Source organism: Saimiri boliviensis, chromosome 12, assembly GCF_048565385.1.
Source record: "Saimiri boliviensis isolate mSaiBol1 chromosome 12, mSaiBol1.pri, whole genome shotgun sequence".
Taxonomy (NCBI): Eukaryota; Metazoa; Chordata; class Mammalia; order Primates; family Cebidae; genus Saimiri; species Saimiri boliviensis.
Genome location: NC_133460.1, coordinates 27090272 through 27113074, shown reverse-complemented (window position 1 = coordinate 27113074; position 22803 = coordinate 27090272). Strand labels below are relative to the sequence as shown.

The 22803-nt window shown below is 42.0% G+C and overlaps 1 protein-coding gene across 2 annotated transcripts in view; it reads right to left on the bottom strand.

Moving 5' to 3' along the window:
• The window catches only part of FRMPD2 (FERM and PDZ domain containing 2), a 126820-nt gene that overhangs the window by 59599 nt on the left and 44418 nt on the right, over nt 1-22803 (bottom strand). For both annotated transcript variants that reach the window (XM_074382147.1, XM_003929971.4), the window contains exons 11-13: nt 15498-15645; nt 14702-14840; nt 4696-4851 (exon numbers count right to left, since the gene is read on the bottom strand). In XM_074382147.1, the coding sequence (XP_074238248.1) occupies nt 4696-4851; nt 14702-14840; nt 15498-15645 (443 nt within the window). The remainder of the gene's footprint in view (nt 1-4695; nt 4852-14701; nt 14841-15497; nt 15646-22803) is intronic.

Here is a 22803-nt window from a genome sequence, read left to right as displayed (position 1 = left end):
TAGTAGAATAATAATATTCTGAATAAGTTTTTTAGAATTCATACTCTTCTGGGACATCTCAAGGTAAGAGATTTCTTTTCCTGGTTGTATCAATCAGAGTCTACAGTATTTTCTGTTTCAACTCCTTTACATCACAGATAGAAAAACTGAGGCTCAGGCACAGAAAGCAACGTTCCAGATCACCAGTGTTAGTTGTGAACCACCCGGCAGAGACAATGGTCATTCATTTTGGCATTTCTTACCAGGTAGCAATGCCTTGGTGGGAGTTTCCATAGCCCAAGGTCTTGCCTCTGTCTACCAGATTAGGGGAATAAATTTTGCCAGGGGCCACGGGTCAATTGGACCTGGGGACTGCATTAGGCCACCAAGTTCATAAAAGACCAGAGTATAAAATGAACACAAATGTTACTGCATCTGAATGGTAATCACTTTCCCACCCTGGGCTTTCCCATCTTCATCTTCACCAGGAAGATGGCAGTCCCCATCAGAAGGTTGATGTGTCTCTGGACCCACAGCAAGGACCTCTTGCTCCACACATTTGAAACCCTCTCAGAAGAGTCGCAATGCTGAGATCTAGTATTCCATTCCTACACCCCAGCAGAAAGCATCCATGTCCTATCCAATCTCTCTCACCCCCTAGGCAAGGTCACAAAAACAGGGACAAATGATGGCTCTTGAGAAGTCCTCTCTCAGGCTCCTTGCCCATCCACCGTTGACGAAGCCCATGCAGACAGCTTATGCTGCCTGCAGACTCCACAGCTCTTCACACAGGGTTCTGATTGCGTTTCTGAACCCTAAGCCTCCTTTGTTTAACTTTGGAGACACCCTGTCATCATCATCATCATCATCATCATCATCATCATCATCATTCAAATCAATATTTATTGAGAGCTGGTGCTGAAATATCCAGTGGTCAGACTGGGCATATGATTCAAGTTTAACAAAGCAGGACCACCCCAAGTTAATTATGTAGATACTTTTAAAGAATTCGTGTGCTATTTCTTTAAAAAAATTTAAGCATTAACAAGTAGTCCTTGTTAGGATAAAGATGCCTTTGCTAGACTTACGCTTTTTCAATTGTTTAGTATTTGTTTATATTTAATTTATTGTTTATACAAAGAGAGACATGATACTTTTCAGTTCTTAGGGCCTCAAGTTTCCTACTGATAAAGCACTATGCTAAGTCTTTCCCAGCATAATTTCATTATTTAATCTTCAGAACAATCACAGAGATGGTGAAGCTCTCTTGTCTATGTAATCTGTTTAAGTTCCTGCTTTGGAGCCAGGAATGGAAAATGGGAAAAGATGAGCCTGTTTGCTCCTGAGTCTTCACTCTTAACAACTAAAATACAGGGAATCCAAAAGTCCTGGAAATGCTTAATATTGTCAATGGCATCTTCGGTCTGTAAAACAATAAAATAATGATGTCTGCCTCCATTCCCTGCCTACTAGGGAGTCTCCTTGAATGCTTCTCCTTGCCCCCTTTGCCTTGTTATTCCTGGTTTTCCTTTCAGAGGGTCATTTCCTCTCCATGCGCTTTGGGCCATCTTACTATGGGGCCTATCATCCCTACGACAGGCAGCAAAGTTGAGACGGGACCAAGCCCTCCTGCCTGCCAGCCACAGCACCCTTGCTGTATTGAACATTCTTCGAAACAAATGTATTGTTATTTCTGAATATTCATCAAGAGATTCACAATTCATGTTTTCTGACCTTATAATTCCACCCATAGGAATCTACTCTAAGAAAATATGCTGAATAATCAGAACAACTCCTTCTCATAATGCTGTTCAGTATAGATTTGTGGGAGTGATTTGGGGAAACCAGCTCCCGGCAGTAAGTGATTTCCTATAAAAACAGCAGAGTCTTAAAATTGATTATCAGCCACCCTTTACAAAGGATATTTATGAAGCATTTGTAATTATCAGGAAAACGCATTTGTTATAGTGCTAAGAGGGAAAAACTACAGGATAAAACCAGTATGATTTCAATAGCAAGAAAAAAAATGTTCTAATAACTTATTACAACCCACAACTATGTGAGAAAATGGCTCCATGGCTGCGGAAGTTCGGAAAACACTGAATTCACATTAAACACGTTATTCTGAGATTAATAAGCTAATATAGTTTTGAATCTATGAATAGACTATGGCATTTACCATTCCCCAAACGGGGCTCCTGTCCTGTCTGTTGCTAGTATGAGATGCTGAACTGGCAGAGTTAGTCACCAGTGAACTGGGGGCCAAGAGGCAGCCTCCTGATAATGGTTTCCTCCTTTTTCTAATGAAAAACAAGAGCCATGAGGACCTCTAATTAAATAATCCAGGAATTGCTTGTATAGCAGTAACTGAACTCTGTGCTGGGCTGAGGCTCCAGGGCCCTCTGAGGCCCTCCAGGGCTCTGAGGCTCCAGGCATTGGCCCGGCAGAAGAGATGGGAAATGTCCAGAAATGACTGCAGTGCAATGTGTCTTAGTAACATACACCAATAACGTTCAAAATGTTTATTACCTTCAACCCTGTAGTTCCACTCATGAGATTCTACCCCTAAGGAATGAAGCAGAAATACAGCAAAGATTTATATGGAAAACATGCTAATCTCAGTATTGTTTTAAATAGTCCCACACTGGAAATGATTTATACGTTAAACAATAGAGCACTGAGAGAAAAAATTAGAGTACAATATATGTTAATTCAAAACAAGATTTCAAATTTTTAGAATTACGGGATTGTGTGCATATATAATATAAATCTGATTTTAAACATATATGCATGTACACCTATATAGGAATGCACAGAACAAAGAGAGAAGGATGAATATACCCAGATGTAAGTGCGCTATCTCCAGGCGGCAGAATTACGAGGAAATGTTTACTTTTATAATCAGGGAAGGGGAAAAAAACCTTTAACAAACCCTCACCCTAATGAGAGGCTCCCAGTGGCAAAGCCCTGCCTAGTTTGTCTCTCCGTACCACAGGCAGGCAGCACCAGCATTACCAGACCCAACCAGTCCACCAAGTGGAACTACAAAAGCAAGAGTGCTCCTTGAAACCATAAAGATTGCACGTAAATGAAATCAAATCTATTCAGTGCTTTCTGTGAATAGGGAAAAAACGGTTCCTGTATTTTTGCTTCTGAGCCTGGTAGCTTCTCTTACAATCATTTTTCATCTGTCAATGAGGAAGGGAGGAACCCTGACGGTGAGCTCAGCACACAAAGTCAGGGTCTGGGCAGAGGCCAGAAGGCAAATCCATCCTGCAGACACCTGCCGCAGGGTTGGGTCCTTGGCCTCTAGACTGAATTCTGTGGTTCCATAGCTCTGTGACCACTCATTATCAGATGGCTTTGAAGTTCCCACTGGTTCTTCATCAAGGGAAAGCTTCATCCCCTTGACCGGGTACACATGTGCAGCCCTGATTAGAGAGTGCCTTGATCACGCTTCGTCAGTGCTTGTCAAGTGAAACGCAGGCTGCACCGTGCTAGGTACAGGAATAGTTCTGCAAAATGACTGGCTAAAATGCAAAGGCCTGACCTCATATTGGCTGGTTTGTTTTCAAGTACCTATCTCAATGAAGGGCAAGAAAACACAAACAGAAATTTCTACCTGACTTTTGTACAGAAAAATGTACAAATCTCCTAGCCTCCTTTTAAAACTTTTCCCCCAATCAAATTCCCCAGCCGGTATCCCGTCCTGGAGAAGCTGTGAGTCTCCTCCCACTTGCCCCCCAGCCGTATCTGCACCAGCAGAGTGGCCACTCCCTCCCTGGTCCCCACATCTTGACACAGAGTAGCTGGTATTATTCTTGTTCCGTTGAACATTTATTGCTTTGTGTGCCTGTGGGTGTGCCGCAATCCTCCCCATGAGATGTGGAGCTTCCTGGGAAAAAAGAGCACCTGTTTTGTCTCCATTTTCCAGTGCCTGGCCCACAGCAAGGGGAGGTTGTGGAGTAGCAAAAAGTATTCATCATTGTGTGTGCCTGCACGGGGGTCTGCAGGGCCACTGTTTTTGCCCCACTGCTAAAGAGAGAGGGGGCCCAAGCTGCACCCCTGTGCATGGGCCACAGCAGCTGTGCTGCATTGAGAACTGCTCCCTGGAGGGCTGCAAACTTAGGGTCTTGCAACGACTTTTCTCTGGCTCATGCTCTGATCTTATACTTCTGTTGTCCTATGTGTCAACTATAAAAAATGTTGCCACCCTGCTTGCAGGAAAGTGTCTGGAATGCTGATTTAAGATTTGGCCAGGTGCAGTGGCTCATGCCTGTAATCCCAGCACTTTGGGAGACCAAGGCTGATGGATCACCTGAGGTCAGGAGTTTCAGACCAGCCTGGTCAACATGGTGAAACCCCATCTCTGCTAAAATACAAAAATCAGCAAGACACAGAGTGCGCCTATAATCCCAAGGCAACAGAGTGAGACTCCATATCCAAAAAAAAACAAAAAACAAACAAAAAACAAAACAAAACAAAAAAACCCTACTACACCCACCCCAGCTCACTCAATCCTGCCCTCTCTGGGATCATTTCCAATGCCAGCTGCTTCCAGAAGCCTCTCCATGCCCCTCCCTGCCTCCTAGAGCTCCACCCCTCCTTGTGGGTCTGCACACACCTGCCTCCCCACTGCCAAGAAGGTTCCGGAGGGGATTCCTGGCTGCATTCCCATGAAGACTAACACCTGTCTCCGAGTCAAGAAGGCCTTACCCTCAAGAACTCCAGCTCAGCATCCTCTCCCCAGAGTGCAGAGCTGAGCCGGTGCATCTCTGAGACTTCGACTTGGACCCGGAGGGCAGTCATCCTCTCTATCAGACTCGCTGGGATGTAATCTTCAACATGAAAGTATGGCTTACTCTCCACCTGCTGGAAGTAAGATACAGAGGGGGAGGGCACAATCAAGACACTGTCCGGGGGACTCTGAGCAGAACGAAAATGTTATCAGTGCTCACAATTCCAGGAGGGCTCCAGAGAAAGAGCCTTCCTCGAGGTGCCCACCTGGGATATTATTTTCCACTACATTAGAAACATGGCCAAACCCTAGGACACAAACAGAAAGGAGAGAGTAAAGGAGCTGTTTTTGAGCCCCTTTTTTATGCCAAGTAGTTCACAGAACATGAAAGACTCTTACGATTCTCACAGAAATACTCTGAAGGTGGCATTGTCATGGCCATTGCCAAGACAAGCAAGGAGAGACGTCATTCAGCATGGCAAAGCTCACAGCACTCAGAAGTGATAGAAACGAGATTTGTTCACCCCAAACCGTCACACTTTCCATGATACCACACCTTACCAAAAGGCACAGCAAAACCCTGGCCCTAAAACTCCATGTATTTTTTAAATTCATTTAACGTTTCTGTCTACATGCACTCCCAGCACACTGTCTCTTCTCACCAGGGAGGTCTTAGCTTTGGCATCTTTGCTGCTGCACAAAAAGGTGTTCAATGAGTAGCACCCTGAAAAAAGGGGAGACTGGATACCCCCAGCCCTTCGTCAAGTCTGTTCTTTGGGAGACTGAGGCTGCATCCCCCTAGGAGAGGATGTAAGCTCGAGTCACTCACTGCTTGATGTTGAGTTCCCTGAACACAGACTTTGGGGCAGAAAGAAGTATGCAGAAGTCCATGCAGGAGTGATCTTGGGGTCCACTGTATAGAATGAGGAATGCAGGACAAGGCAGAGGGAGAAGCTGACCCTAGCTTTGTACTTTCAAATCTACGTGCCCTGGTCTCAGGATGCCCTTGCCAGCCTAACCCTGGGCAATCCACTTCCCTCCAGTTGAGGGCAGTTACTCATGAGGAAGGCAGATGGTAGCTGGGAGAATCTGGCCTTCTTGGGGCTAGGGGTGAATGAGTTGGCCTGATGGGGGGATCTGAAGGGAATAGCACAGGGTCCACCACCTCCCACACTCCTGATGTGACACAGGTCTGTACTCATGTAGCCATGGACCAAGAATGCTCAGGTTGGTGCTGGCCAATGCTGGTTTTGGGCTCAGCTCCATCGCTAGACTGCTCAACAGTCTAGTGCATTAAAAAGCATTTAGAATGCTATTAGAATATCCAAATACCAGAACACTAGCAGCACTATGCTGGGGAGGATGTGGAACAAAGAAACTCTCAATCATTGTTGGTGGAATTGCGAAATGGTACAACCATTTTAGAAGACAGTTTGGTGTGTGTGTTTTTTACAAAACTAAACATATGCTTACCATACAATCAAGCGATCGTGCTCCTTCGTAATTACCAAAAGGAGTTGAAAACATGTCCACACAAAAACCTGCACACATAATTTTATAGCAGCCTTATTCATAATTGTCAAAACTTGGAAGCAAACGGTGTCCCTCAGTGGGTGAATGGATAAATAAACTGGTACATGCAGACAATGAAATATTGTTCAGTGCTAAAAAGACATGAGCTATCAAGCCATGAAAAGACATGGAAGAGCCCGAAATGCATATTACTAGATGAAATAAGTAGGTCTGAAAAGGCTACATACTGTATGATCCTAACTATATGATATTCTGAAAAAAACCAAAACTATGGAAGTATAAAAAGATCACAGGTTTAGAGGGAGGAAGTGATAAATAAGTGGAGCACAGAGGATTTGGGGGGCCATGAAACTTCTGCATGATGCTTTCACATCCAACTTGCCCATCCAACTAAATCAGAGTCCAGGAGCCAGGAAGAAACTGAACGTGGGGCATGGCACATAGCACCTACTCTGAGACTTAAATTTTTCCATAAGCCCAACTGCTGAAAGGACCTCCTGGGACTCTAAGATTTGTTTTGCCTCCCACTGTCACTCACCAATCAGAGCTTTCAGTTCCCAAAACCTTCCCAAGTGCTGATGAGTTTTCTTTCAAACTAACATTTTTATTCCTAATAAAAATTCGAACCTTTTCTTTGTTCTTTAGACACACCAAAGACCACCCAGTCTGTGAGTATACCCCAAACTGCAATTCTTGCTTCCCAACTAAATTGTTTTAAATTTAGAGATTCATCTCCTTATTTTATTTGACCTCCACAATAGCATGATGGTGGATACATGCCTTTATACATATGTCAAAACACACAGAATGTTATGTTCAACATCAAGAGTGAACCTCTGTTTAAACTATGAGCTCTCAGTGATAATGGTGTGTCAATGTAGGTTCATTGATTGTAACAAATATACCTTCTGGTACAGGATTTTCATTGTGTCTGTGGGAGAAAGCTGTGCATGTAGAGGAATGGGGATATATGAAAAATCCCTGTATTTTCAATTCAAAGTTGCTGTGAATCTAAAACTGCCCCAAACATTAAAGTCTATTAAAACATTTTTAGAAAAGCATTTAGGATCTTTGACCCAGGATCTTACTGGTAGGAATATATCCAGGAGAAAATGTCCAGATGTAACTGAAAAAGCTTTGGGATCAAGTACGTTTATTTTTACAGCATTTATAAAACAGAAAAATTGGCTGGGCACGGTGGCTCACTCCTATAATCCAAGCACTTTTGAAGTCTGAGGTTGTTGGATCACCTGAGGTCAAGCATTCAAGACCAGCCTGATCAACATGGAGAAATCTCGTCTCTACTAAAAATATAAAATTAGCCAGTCATGGTAGCAGGCACCTGTAATCCCAGCTACTCGGAGGCTGAGGCAGGAGGATCACTTGAACCTGGGAGGCAGAGGTTGCAGTGAGCCGAGATCACACCATTGCACTTCAGTCTGGGCAACAAAAGCAAAACTCCATCTCAAAACACACACGCACACGTGTGCATGCGCGCACACACACACACACACACACACAAATAGAAAAACCAGATGCAATTTAAATGATAATAATAATAGTTATCACTTATGTGGTGCCATCACTGCGTGAATGCCTCATAATACAAGAATGAAGAAGTGAAGGAAGACTGAAGGCATAACAGGCTGCCACTCCAGAGGATCCCTAGGAAGGCCACTGGAGGACACGTACCATTGTGTGAGAAAGAAGAACGCAAATCGAATGTGGTGAAGTTCACAACTGTATAAAAACCCCTGCATGTGATCAAGGCAGGGAGAGAATGTACCCAGAGGGAAGTTGTTCTGCTGTGATGATGTGATTAAGGAGATTTATTTTTACTAAATTGTCTTTTGTCTCCCTTTTTAAAATGCAAATGTAATCATGTTGCTTCCCTGCTTAAAATTCTTCAGGGGCTCCCAATCTTTCACAACAGTGGTTTTCAAATTATTTTTTTCAGCACCAGAACCATTTATCAAGCAAATATAAGCCCTTTAGAAGGGCACACTAAGTCTTCCCAGATACAATAGGTGGCCCCCACCCAGCCTCATAGCCATTAAGGCTCAGGCAATGGGCAAGCCAGACTCCTCCTCTTGCCCACTCAATGACACAGAGAGGGGCTCTCTGCTCTGAGGACTCACTCAAGGCCCTTTGCAATGCCCATTGCAGCACCTGGCATATAGCAAAGCAAAGTGAAGCGAGCCCTGGTTGTGCTCTTTCTAGTTTACCTAACCTCACAGATTTACATCTTTTCCAATGGCAAATGTAAATACCACCAGCTTTTCAGGGTTGATGTAAGAATTCAATGGTGCCAAGCACGGGGTGGGCCTTCCATAAATTAGGACGGAGTGAGTGGTTGTGTAAATGAATGGATTTGCATAAACCTGTTGCCCTTTACATACATGAGAAAGAGTAAAGGTCTGCCTTTAGGGGTCACATGGGGGCAGCAGAAAGAACATCAGAAATGTCCCCAGGGCACCAAACAGGTTGAGGCTTGGCAGGATCTGGGGATGGGGGAGCAGGAGAAGGAGAATGAGATGATACTGAGGCAGAAGCAGGGTGAGATCAGTCAGAAACTGGATGGGCACAGGGAAGCACCAGGATGGAGTGTTGGTGCTGGTCCATTTTATGTGTCAACTTGACTGGGCCATGGGGTACCCAGATATTTGGATAAATATTCTGGGTGTGACTGTGAGGGTGTTTTTAGGCACAATTGACATTTAAATCCATAGACTGAGTAAAGCAGATGGCCCTCCCTAATGTGAATGGGCCTCATCTAATCCATTGAAGGACTGAATTAAACAAAAAGGCTGAACCTCCTGTAGAGAAGCAGCTCCTCTCTGCCTGTCTTCACACCGGGATGTAGTGCTTCTCTTGCCTTTGGGCTCAGGCTTAGACTGGAACTGCACCATCGGCCATCCCAGGTTTCTAGCTTGCTAACTGTGTAGCTTGAGGCTTCTCAGCCTACATAACCACATGAGCCAATACCTTCTAATACATCTCTAGATAGATAGACAGACAGACAGACAGACAGACAGACAGAAAGACATGTAGATGATTGATTGATAGATAGATAGATAGATAGATAGATAGATAGATAGATAATAGATACATAGAAGATACATGGTTAGGTACATACATGGATGATAGATACATACATATGTAGGCAGACAGATAGATAGATGACTGACAGATAGACAGATAGATAGATAGATAGATAGATATCCTATTAGTTCTGTTTCTCTAGAGAACCCAGAGTATTATAGGCTCATAGAGACATAGATAGATAGATAGATAGATAGATATCCTATTAGTTCTGTTTCTCTAGAGAACCCAGAGTATTATAGGCTCATAGAGACATAGATAGATAGATAGATAGATAGATAGATAGATAGATAGATAGATAGATAGATAGATATCCTATTAGTTCTGTTTCTCTAGAGAACCCAGAGTATTATAGGCTCATAGAGACAGGTCTGGGCCCCTGGACCCCCGGGACAAGAGACTCTGCTGGACTGACTCTAGTCCTGAGTAAGAGACTATTCCTCAGACTCCCACCTGCCTCCAGTGGATCTGGCCTACAGTCCCCAACAACTCTAAACACTAGAGTTAAACTCAGGTTTGATATCCTGTATCTGAATCCACAGACTGAGGGTTGGCTGTTGTGTCATTTTATATTAGAGCACTACAACGCTGGAGGAAGGAGAAGGAAGGCTTGCAAACAGCAATTGTTACGTACCAGGTACTACACATGCATTGCCACCTTCTACACTTAAACAGCAGCTCTGCAAGAGATTGACAATTATTTTCCATTCTGCAGATGAAAAAGCCAAGGCTCAGAGAGAAAACATGCCAAGGCTATATAGCTACTGAACCAGAGGCCACAGCAAGAATGTCAGTTGATTCACTGGGACACTCCTGGCTTAAAGCACCCTCCTCCCATGACTCCCCAAGGTACCACCACAAGGACAAGAAGCTGGCCTAGCCATGAAAAGGGCCCCAGGCCTGGGAACAGAGGGCAGGAAAGGATTCAAGGGTAAGTGGTGACAGGGCTGGAGACCTGACAAAAGGGCAGGGAACAGATTAAGGGGGCCAGGCCAGCTCTAAGACACTGCCTCCCTGGGGCAGTATCAGGGGTAGAAAGTGAAGTCCCAGTCCCCATGGACCAGGGTAGGCCCAGGAGAGAGGACAGATGGGAATCGAACTACCATTCCCTGACAAGCCAGCTGCCGAGGTTCCAATGGATGACTGCTATCCACAGTGCCTTCCAGTCCAGGAATCTCAAATTCATTCATTCACAGCTTTCGCTCAGACACCCTGTGCTTCCAGTGCCATTTTGGTGCTGGGAAAATGGCTACACAGAACAAACAAAAACCCCTTACCCTCAGGTATTTTTTATGCTAATGGGAGAGAAAGATAATAAGACTGAACAATAAAATGAATTCATCATGCCACATGGTGATAAATACTGTAAACAAAAACCCAGCAGGGTGAGGGAATACACAGGGACTTTGAAGACTCCAGGACACCGCAGCACCTTCTGAAGCTGTACTGGGAGGAGCACAAGACGATGTTGGGAGAGTCTGAGAGGTGTTTTTCAAACTGCAGTCTGTGACCCACCAGTGAGCTACAAATTAATTTAGAGGCTCACAATCAGCATTTTTAAAACTACTGAAAATGTAATAGGAGATATCAATGTGCATTGCATATAGAAAGAATGCACCTTATTTCCTCAGGTTTTTGCTTCAGTTCTGTTGTATATATGCGTGTGCATGTTGGGTTTTAATGTCCATTTATCATGGACTATGGCAGAAAATGTTTTAAAACCACTTTTCTCAAAGAACTGTTTTAACTGTTGGGCTTGTCCCTGCTCTAAAGCCAAGGCATGCAGCTTATAACTGAGGTCACTCATACCCTTTCCTCTCTAGCCCACACTCCCTATGAGGAATAAGACCCAGACCTCTGTGAAGGTATCCATACCCAGTGGTGGCTACTGCTTCTCCTTCTCAGACTCAGGGTGTATTAATCTACTAGTGTTGCCATAACAAATACCAGCTAGGGGGCTTAAACAATAGAAATTTATTTTCTCATGGTTCTGGAGGCTGGAAGTCCAAGACCAAGGCGTCTGCAGGTTTGATTTCTCCCAGGGCCTCTCTCCTTGGCTTGCAGACAGCCCCCTTCTCCCTGTGTCCTCACATGGCCTTTCCCCTGTATTTATGCCTCCCTGGTGTTTCTTTGTGTGTCCAAATTTCCTCTTTTTGTAAGGACACCAGTCAGATTGGATTAGGGCCTACCCTAACAGCCTCATCTCAAATTAATCACCTTTTTAAAGGCCCTAACTCCAAATACAGTCACCTTTTAAAGTACTTGGCAATTAGGGGTTCTACATATGAATTTGTGGGCTCAAGACTCAGCACGAAACACAAGACCAGACCCCAATGATGTAGCAAACTAGAACTTTAGGTAAACATGGCTCCTCTGTTCACCAACAATGTAGCATCTCTGACCAGTAAGTGCCCAATGGCGGTGGACCTGTATTTGTGGGCACATGGGACTATTTGTCTTCTTTTTGGAAATGGGAAACTATCTCTCCTCCCTCTCAATCTATGCACTTTGCAGTGTGAGCTCCATCCCTGCCTCCCAGGGTGACTATCAGGTTAGACTCAAGTCTAACCAATCAAAGCATGACATCTCCCTGCACAGTGATTGGCTTCAGGTGGGCACATGACCCTATCAGCACCAATGGAACAGAAACCCAGGATTTCCATGGCATTTCCAAGGAGGGGACTCTCTCTCTTGTGCAGGGCTAGACTCTGGAGGGTGGAATTGGAGAGCCATGAAAGGCAAATCTGACAGAAGAGAGCACAACTCAGAGACACAGAAGCCCAAGTCCTGCTGACATCATGTGAGTTCCTATCACTCAAGCTCCAAGGTATGAGTCATTGGGCTGGAGGCTTGTCACGGGGATGCAGGGAGGCTGAGAAAGAATCAGAACCCTTCAGTTTTGCAAGCCAATAAATGACATGTTTTATTCAAGTCAGCCTGAGCTTGATTTTCTATCACTTGTAATCGACAGAATGCTGTCTAGTCACCTGTGCTGGCCAAGGGTATGGGAGGATGCTAAAAAGAACCCAAAGGGTACAGGAGGGTTTCCATCCACTTGTGAGGCCAGGAAAGCTAGGGGGTTGTGGCTGGCCTTGAAAGGTATGTAAGATTGAGACGGATGTGCAGACATTATGGGAAAGAACATCCAAAGGCCCAAAGACATACCAATTCTTAGGATCTCAAAGATTTAAAGGTCCTTTTGAAGATTTCTGGGGCAGGACAGGGGAGAGCGTAAACATTTGGTTTCTTTTTTTTTTCTTTCTTTCTTTTTTTTTGTTGGCTGTGTATTCCTCCTTCAATCAGGCCTCTTGAAGAAGACCGTCTTTTCTCCAAGCTAAGCATTTCGCAGTGACACCCAGCTTTTGTCACGTGACAGTGGTGAATGCTCTCCAAGATAATCCAGAGATGGACTTCATATTCAGATGTCACATCACACTGCTGGGTCACACTTCTCAGTCTCTGTTGAGGTCTGTTCCCAAGACTTTCCCTTCATCCAGAACATGGGCAGGGATGGGGGAAGGGCTTCCTAAACCCCGAAAGCAAAATTACACTGCTCTCCGTAACAGCTCAAGTGGTTGGTTTCTCCTTCCTGCCTGTGTCCCCATTTAAAATCCTAATTAGGTAGGTAAATATGTTAGCATAATCTTTCCCCAGTAATAGGCATCTGAAAATTAAATAACCAGTTAACTCTATTAACACTCTAGAGGACTATCATAGGCAGTTAAATCAAAGAAACTTACATATGATTCCGCTGCAGGGGCAAGGGCTTGGCCAGCAATATTAGAATTGCCATTTGGGAAGAGTGTTTCCCAGAAGAATCAGCATTGGCCTTGGAGTAATACATCTGGGCTTAAATTTAGACTTTACAATGTAGTATCCACATGAACTTCAGATCACTCTTCTAGAAAATTGAGTGATCAAATCAACTCTGTGATATTATCACACCAACTTGCAATGTTGCTGTAAGAGCTAAATGAGTTAACAAAAAATGTCTGGGTAAATGCCAGGTACATAGTAATCTTTTAATAAAGGTTGGCTATTACTATGCAAAGAAAGACTAAGCAAAAAGAACAAATCTGGAGACATCACATTACCCAACTTCAAACTATACTATAAGGCCATAGTCACCAGAACAGCATGGTACTGCTATAAAAATAGGCATATAGGCCAATGGAACAAAATAAAGAACCCAGAAATGAAGCCAAATACTTACAGTCAATTGATCTTTGACAAAGCAAACAAAAACGTAAAGTGGGGAAGGGACACCCTATTCAACAAATGGTTCTGGGATAACTGACTAGCCAAATGAAGAAGAATGAAACTGCATCCTCATCTCTCACCTTATACAAAACCGACTCAAGATGGATCAAAGACAAGTCTAAAACCCGAAACCATAAAAATTAAAGAAGAGAACATCAGAAAAACCCTTCCAGATACTAGCTTAGGCAAAGACTTTATGACCAAGAACCCAAAAGCAAATGCAACAAATACAAAGATAAATAGTTGGGTCTAAATTAAACTAAAAAGCTTCTGCACAGCAAAAGAAACAATCAGTAGAATCACACACCACCCACAGAATGGGAGAAAACCTTCGCAATCTATACATCCAACAAAGGACGAACATCCAGAATCTGTAAAGAACTCAAACAAATCAGCAAGAAAAAGCAATTTCATCAAAAATTAGAGTAAGGATATGAATAGATAATTCTCAAAAGAAGACATACAAATAGTCAAAAAACATATGAAAAAATGCTACACATCTCTAAAGATCAAGGAAATGCAAATCAAAACCTCAATGTGATACCACCTCACTCCTGCAAGAATGGCTAAATTTAAAAAATCAGAAAATAATAGAGTTGGCATGGATGTGGTGAAAAGGGAACAGTTTTACACTGCTGTTGGGAATATAAACAAATACATCCACTGTGGAAATCAATATGGAGATTTCTTAAAGAACTAAAGGTAGAACTACCATTTGTCCCAGCAATCCCACTACTGGGTGTCTACCCAGAGGAAAAGAAGTCATTATACGAGAAAAGACACTTGCACATGCATGTTTACAGCAGCACAATTCCCAGTTGCAAAAATATAGAACAAGCCCAACAGCTGGTCAATCAGTAAGTGGATAATCAAATTGTGAGATATATATATATACACACACACACATACATATATCTATCTGTGTGTGTATATATATGTGTGTGTGTGTGTGTGTGTGTGTATACTCTGATCTAACTGGTAAATGCTAACAATACTCAAAGCAGAGTCTCCACATTACTAACACATGCCCTCAATCTGTAACTGTTTTTCCAGTGACCCCACCCGAAGGTCCCAGGTGTTTACCCCTACCTCCTTAGGGTAATTGCCAAATTCAGCCTGCAAGGCAAGGACCCCCAGCTGCAGCAGCATCTCTTCATTGCAATACAGCCTCTCCTCCAGGACGTCTTTCCGAAGCTGCAGGTAAAACTGGTGCCTTGTCAGGCTGTGCCTGGAAAAGTAGGAGGAATAGAGAGAACTGGATTGCTAAGGGAAAGAGAGAACACTAGCAGCAGTGGGTTTTCGCAGTGTGGGAAGTTGGGAAAGTAGGGAAGACGAGATGCAATCCAGCAGAATTCAGAGGCAATGCCAGCCAGGCAAGTGTGGTCTCCCCCATCTACACCATGTCTTCTAGTTCAAGGCCACTTTATGCCAGTCACTTCACACAAACTTACAGAGGTATGTCTTGCTCTGGTTCAAATTAGAAAGCTAACAATCAGTCTGGCGGTGTTTCAAATGAAATAAAGAAGCAGTGGTCAAACTGCAAACCCCTGTCTCTGTCCTCCAAACCTCATAACTGGACTGCTGAGTTGTGTGTTGGGGATGAGGGAGCATTTTGGGGTCACAGAGCGAGAATTTTGGCGTTGAGTGGAGTATTTCTAAAACAAAAGGGGATGTTCTCATTTTGACCAGGAGCTGCATCCAAAAACTGATTTTCCCCCTTTGTTCTATCTTGATCAGAATCCAATCAACAGAAAACCAACCACAATAGCTATTGCTATTTGTATGTAATTTACAGTTTGCAAAGCACTTGTCGATCCATTACCTCTGTCAGCCTAGACATGCATAAATCCCTTAAGGAACAAATGCACAGGTTTGCAGCACTCACTGGAGCAGCCCATAGTGGCTGACAAAGAACTTTATCCTCAGGAAGAGTACGAAGGTATTCGTGGAGGTCTTCTGAGGCTGCTCTCTCCAGCCTTCAGGTGCTATTTTGCACAATCTGGTTTCATTGTCCAGGAAAAAGAACTCTTTGCCTGAAATGGAAATAGAGCACGTGTAGCGGGGGAGAAGCAGTAAGGAATGCACCATCCCTCAGACTCACAGCCCTGAGCCCTACTCAGAAGGTCACACAGAGCAGGGTGAGTGCAGGAGAGAGTGTGAGGCAAGTCTCCGCGCACCTGGTACCGAGGAAACTTTGTTGGGTTTGCGAGGGGCCAAGAAGGAGCAAAGAGGAGAGGGTCAAGTAAGAAAAACTCAGCACTGAGAGGAGAAAATACTGTGTAGAATTGTCTACGTGGGAGGGGCTCAGGATGGCCACCTGACTGGGAGGAGCCGAGTAGGAGATAAGAGGATTGTGAGTACAGGTGCGCTCACAAACCAAGCACACTGGTTTCATTTAGATCGCATTTTATAGATCAATAACAATACAATTCCTAAAGACACCTTTATTCACACCTTATAAAAGGTTGAACAAATATCAGTTGATCACATCAAAGCATACAACAGTTGTTCTTCTTATTTGGGAGAGGGATCCTTAGGAAGACTGATGAGAACTATGGAGATAAGAACACGCTCACCAGCCCCGCTTCATACATAGAATAAACATACGAGTTCGTGAGCTTCTCCTACTGGAAGTCCTCCTACTGGAAATGGGAAAATAGAAGAACGCTGAGATATGATACCTAAGCCAGATGGGCTGGGAGAGACAGGATTTTGCCAGAAGGCCAGCGTGATCCCAGTGCAGCCTCCACATGGTGGTTAAAGAGATCTAGCTGTGGCGAAGTAATATTTGCAGTATTGGTGTGAAAGTTATCAATACCAAAATGAGGTCACTTATGTCTAACCCTAATAAAGTGCAGCCAAAAGGCCATGAGGGAGGGACACTCATGCATATGCCTATAACTGAAAAATCCACAGGAAATGTTTTCCATACTGCGGCTTGCTACATGAGTCACACAAGGATAGCCAGCAGCCTAAGGACACCTAGTCACGCAAGGACAGCTGGCCACTCACATGAGAACACTTGCCTGATGCCCCGTCTCCACTAATGAACTGATGTCAGCTCCTGCAATAAGCCCCTGGAACCAATCATCTTTTTGTTTCAAAACAATTCGCATGTACTTCTCTCTTTTGTCTTTAAAAGCTTCCCCTTCCCCCAGCCTCCTGGGATGAGCCTGTAGACCTCTAGATCTTGCCTATCCTGCACGGAAATCTCCTGCTAATTCCTGAATAAACTCTTTGTTTGGAAACCCTCTCTCTCTTTGTTGCTATTTTAGGTTAGCAAAACTTGGTGGCAGAGACGAGGGATCCAAAAAGGACAAGCCTTTTCCTGTGTCAGTGACCGCAGGACCGTGTGCAGGACCCGCTGGAGCCCATTGTGCTCTCTGCTTCCAGAAATCATCTTTCTGGTAGTGCTAAGTTCTGTCTTGGATTCGAGCACCCTTGTGTTGGCTGAGCTTTGACTTGATTTGAGAGCTGGTTTTACAGGTCAGAAGGACATGGTCTTTCTTCTGAGTACTCTCGGTTTCACTTCTGTAGGGGATTTGGCATCCTTTCTCATGAGTACTCTTTCGGTGTTGGTTGGTTGTGCACAGAATTTAAATTGGCATCACAGAGACTTTTCAAACATAATTCACCCCATGAATTTTTAAACTTATGGGCAAATTGTACAAAAGATAATTTAGAGCTCCAATGGCCATCTGGAGATCGTTTGAACTGCCCAAGCTTGTTTTTTTCCTTAGAATTAAAATTAGAAGACTGCAGTTATAAGGTCAGTTTGAATGGGACACATAATTCAATTGGCATATTGAGGCTTCAAAACACATTCAGGACTCAAAAACACCTTAGTGCAAATTATCGCAAAGCTAGTTGAGACTCATTTCGCTCCAGAAACTTCCCTTCCCTACCTGCGATTCCTCTTCCTCTAGCTGAACTCCTCTTTTTTCCAAACTGCTCAGCTTCTAATCCAACTGTTCTCTCCATGGCCACCAACTCAGCTTTTAATATGTGAGTATTCTAGGGAAGTGCGAGATGGGTGGAATAAAGATGTTAAAATATACCATTTGGGCCTATCAGTTGTTTCAGTTACAGGCAATTTTAAGTGCACTTTTAAGGGGAGCAGGTGCAAATTGGCCACTTTGCCCTTTGTGTTATTTCTTTCTTTCTTTTTTTTTTTTTTGAATGAAGTCTAACTCTGTTGCCCAAGTTGGAGTACAGTGGCATAATCTCGGTTCACTGCGACCTCTGCCTCCTGGGTTCAAGAGATTCTCCTGCCTCAGCCTCACAAGTAGCTGGGACTAAGGTGCGCGCCCCCATGCCAAGCTAATGTTGTGTATTTTTAGTAAAGATGAAGTTCCACGGTGTTACCCAGGATGGTCTTGATCTCCTGACCTCATGATCCGCCTGCCTCAGCCTCCCAAAGTGCTGGGATTACAGGCGTGAGCCACCGTGCCCAGCCATTTATTTCTTAAAGATGAAATTCCAATGTGATAGTCATTCTCCCTCTCCTAGAAGGAAAGGCAACATCCTTATCTTGAAGGACAAGAAGTTGAGACAGAGAATACTGTATAGACCTTGTTGGAATAACTCTGATCTTTTAAGCCTCCTTATAATTTAGTCCCATTTTCACAATTAACTGTTCTTTGTCCAACCCAGTAACTAATTTGTTGGGGTCTCCATCTTCTTAAGGGGGCTCCCATGCCACATAAAACATTTATTATGCTTTTCTCCTGTTGATCTTTCTTATGTTAGTTTACTTCTCAGACACAGCTGGAGCCTGTGAGAATAGAGGATAGAAGTGGAAGTTTTCCACCCTTACAGTTTATTGCAATGAGGATGAGACCCTGACAGGCTGGACACCCCACTCACTCCAGAACATCTGGATGAGATGCAGACAGGTCTGACAAAAGCCAGAGAAAAGTGGGGATTCTTTCCAACGCAAGCTCTCCCAAATATCTATGTGGAGTGACTGGCTAAAGGAAGAAGGTAAAATTCTGTTCTTGTCCCTTCTTTTCTAAATTTGAATTGGCAGGAGAAAAACATTTGTTAGGATGTTCTCTGAATTGTGACTCTTGTGAATTTGGTTCTAGGTTCTAACGGAAATAGCTCTTTTTTTTTTTTTTCATCTCTGCCTTCTGTGATTTACCACAAGGATAAAAGTTACAATAAGACTCTCTCCTTTCATCTTTTTACGTCTCAAGAGATACCAGTGAGGGTATCTTCTCTGGTCTACACCAGCCTGTGGTGCAGATTGTCAGGCTTGCATCAGATGGCTAGCCAGGTGGCTAGGAGTCTGAAACACGAAGCATCTCCTGGCCCCAGAGTGCCAGCTCCCAGGCAAATTTGTCTCAATTGTTTCAACCTCCATTACCTTGTTAACAATGAAGTTCTTTGTTTTTTATCTTTAGGAGAAATGTTGGATCTCGAGTGATACTGCATTTTTCACACTATCTTTGTGGCATCCATGTTTAAGCCATAAAAAGGTTATTGGTTTGAGTCACAATTTCAGTGGATATGCCTTTAGGTATTTGGACTTTTCTTCTTTTTACTTTTGTATCTAAAAGTACTTTTTAGAGAGCTCTCATCCTAAACAACTGTCCTATCAGTACCTGTGAGAAGATCTGGCTTGAAAACAGAAAATAAGCATTTATAAATTAACTGTTTTCTCAGAAAACTAGAACTAACCTAAATATTTTTCAAGTTCAGATGATCTGGTATAATTTTTAGTAAATATAGCTTGTTTGAGCTAGCTGGTTTATTTAAAATAGGTACGTGTGGAGCCTTGTCAACATTAAATGTAATACAAACATACAACTTCTTCTATCTGTATGTATTAAGCAAAAGCTTATGTATGTTTAAGATGGTAAAATTATAAATGTAACCCAAGAATAAAACATCCAGCAAAAATAAATTGCTAGATGTGTGACAAATGTGACAATGAAAAAAGCGAGTTAAAAAAAAAAAAAAAAAAAAAAAAAAAAAAAAAAAAAAAAACAACCCAGGGCAGGGCGTGGTGGCTCAAGCCTGTAATCCCAGCACTTTGGGAGGCCGAGGTGTGTGGATCACGAGGTCAAGAGATCGAGACCATCCTGGTCAACAGGGTGAAACCCCGTCTCTACTAAAAATACAAAAAATTGGCTGGGCATGGTGGCACGTGCCTGTAATCCCAGCTACTCAGGAGGCTGAGGCAGGAGAATTGCCTGAACCCAGGAGGCGAAGGTTGCAGTGAGCCGAGATCACGCCATTGCACTCCAGCCTGGGTAACAAGAGTGAAACTCCGTCTCAAAAAAAAAAAAAAAAAACCCATGTGTTTTAACTTTTAGGTTCTTTGCTTCTGTGGCTTTTTAAATTACTTGCCTGATTTACTAACAATAAAAATAACTTAAGATAATGACTACATTTGTTTAATGTCTAATGGTGTTTTCATAAACAATTTCAACAGGATTGTTAAAACCAAGTGAATTAATAAATGTAAATGTAAATGAAATAGATTATAAGTAAGCTTTTCAACAATGATTATGTTTTATAAGATATGCCTATCAAAATGATTTACAAAATCTTTTTGGTTACTTAAAACCTTGAAGTTATGGTAAGTTAAATGAAATAATGAATATTCATTTAATAGACCATTTCCAAATAAGATATAATGCTGAAACATTAGTTGTTGAACATAAGTTTAAGCTTATGTACTTTTGGCTCCTCATTGCAGAGGAACAAAAGATATTTGGGTCTCTTAATTAAAATTCTCTGTGCTTCACTGAAAAAATGTGCTATAAGGAAGTATGTATGTCTAGATGTTATAAAATAATGTTTTCACAAATTCGTAAAAGGCAGTTTATGATTGCTTACATTCTAGTTTTCTGGTTTTCACTAGAAATTAAAATTACCAAGAGTTTTTAAATTCCAGTTACTATGTGTAATTCTGTATACAAAGTGTATAAAAAAAGTAAGATATGTTTGGGTGAGAAAAGTTATAAGGAAGACATGATAATGTATTTTTATCTATTGTTTAAAAAAAGTAATCTTGTCTAGTTGAGGGTTAGTCAAGGATTGTTTTAAAATGAATAAGGAAAAAAGTGTTATCAATAAAACTGAATAAGAGCATTATAAATGGTTTGAGAAAATTGCAAAAGTTTTATGAAAGATAAATCTTATAAAAGGAATTTTTATGTGCTCAAGATAATTAAAATTAGAAGAAAATTGTTTATGTTTTTCTAAAACTTAAGCCTTAATATCAAAAGTATACTTGTGCAAAACCATGATTTTGTCTTTTCTGTTAATATAATAAAATTATAATGGAGTATTAGCCTCTGCTTTTAATACGAATATAAAATTTTTTGGCCAGGCGCGGTGGCTCACGCCTGTAATCCCAGCACTTTGGGAGGCCGAGGCGGGTGGATCACAAGGTCAGGAGATCGAGACCATCCTGGTCAACATGGTGAAACCCCGTCTCTACTAAAAATACAAAAAATTAGCTGGGCATAGTGGCGCATGCCTGTAATCCCAGCTACTCAGGTGGCTGAGGCAGGAGAATTGCCAGAACCCAGCAGGCGGAGGTTGCAGTGAGCCGAGATCGCGCCATTGCACTCCAGCCTGGGTAACAAGAGCGAAACTCTGTCTCAAAAAAAAAAAAAAAAAAAAAAAAATTTTTTTTCCTTGGCCAAGAAAACAAAGATTTTGTGTTTTATCAAAAATAGTTTATTGTGCTCTGTGCTGTGTTTTATTAGGTCTTTGATTACTTTAAAAAAATGAGTCTTCTCAATATTAAAAGAGCTAAGTGTTGACTGTTATATATTTGCCTCTTGAAGACTTCTAATTATCACTCTGGTTAAATGAATGACATTATTTCACAGTGACCTGTGATTCTGTTTTGATCACGGGTTTTAAGCCTTTTGACAGTTTTGACAATGTCCCAAAATCAAATTCTAAATTAAGTCTTTCTGACCTTGAATTTACTTTGGAATTTTCCAGCTGCATCCTTGAAAGCAACAAAGGATGTGTCCCTTACCTTATGAAAGAGAGATTAAACTAGTCAGGTTTACTCAGTACGTTAAAATGCATAGGAAGCATGGTCCAATAATAAGTGGGAATAAATCTTTAAGTTATATTTACAAATAGAGTTTTGATATAAATGTTCCTAAAATTGTACAAAATTGTTAGAACTCTGACATTTCTTAGAATAACATTTGGTTATTATGTTAAAATGATATATGCCATAGAAATAACCAAATTTTCTTTGTCAATTGCTGGTTATAATAAACTCCCCTCAGATTTTTAACCATGGCCATTCTAAGTCTTTGTCATCCATGCAATGCTATGGTTTTGATTCTTTTCTAAAAAAAGCATTTGCAATTATTTACAGTTCAAAAATTGCTTTTTCTTCCAGGAGGTTTAAAGAAAGGATGGAAAGAATTCTGACAAGTTGCAGGTGTCTGATAACTTCAAGATCAAACCATCAGACTAAGGAAAAATGTCCAAGATGCTAATGAAGAAACTGAGTTTGTGAAACTGCTCACCAAGATCAACCAGAACAAAAATTAATGACATGCAGCTGAATGAACTGATGAAAAAGACTAATGGGTTTTTATAATTTTTACTAGAAATTTCACTGGTTCTTTAAATGTTTTGTTTTCTAGATTTAAGGAAACTTTTTCCTTGTATGTTACCTACAGTTTACAACAATATAATAAAGTATACCCTTGTAAACAAAATTAAAATATTTGCTTTTCCTCCCTACCTGATCCAACCAGAATTCTAAAACTATCCGTAAGTATTCTTATTTTTATGATAATATAGTTATTTATGTAAGTTCAACAAAAATATATTCTCTTTATAACAGGATACAATATTTAAAATTGGTTATATGACTAAGGCTTTGACTTGGATGTCATATTTGAAAATGCACATAAAGTTACTTCAGCCAAGCTGAGATTTGTCTTGATTTGGCCTCCTAGCCTTGAGAGACTTTAAATCTCCAGGCTGAGATTCTTATCAAAGTTCTAGCAGAACAAGTTTCCAAGGGGCCTACATTGTCCATCACAATTCTTGAGGCCCTAATGCAAAGAACCAGGCCAAACTCGATGAGGCTAAACTTCCTTAGCAAACAAATTTGTCTTACTTTGATTATCTTTAGCAAAAACGAGGATAACTTTGGAACAGAAATGATGCTTCTGAAGGAAGGTGAAAGCTGTATT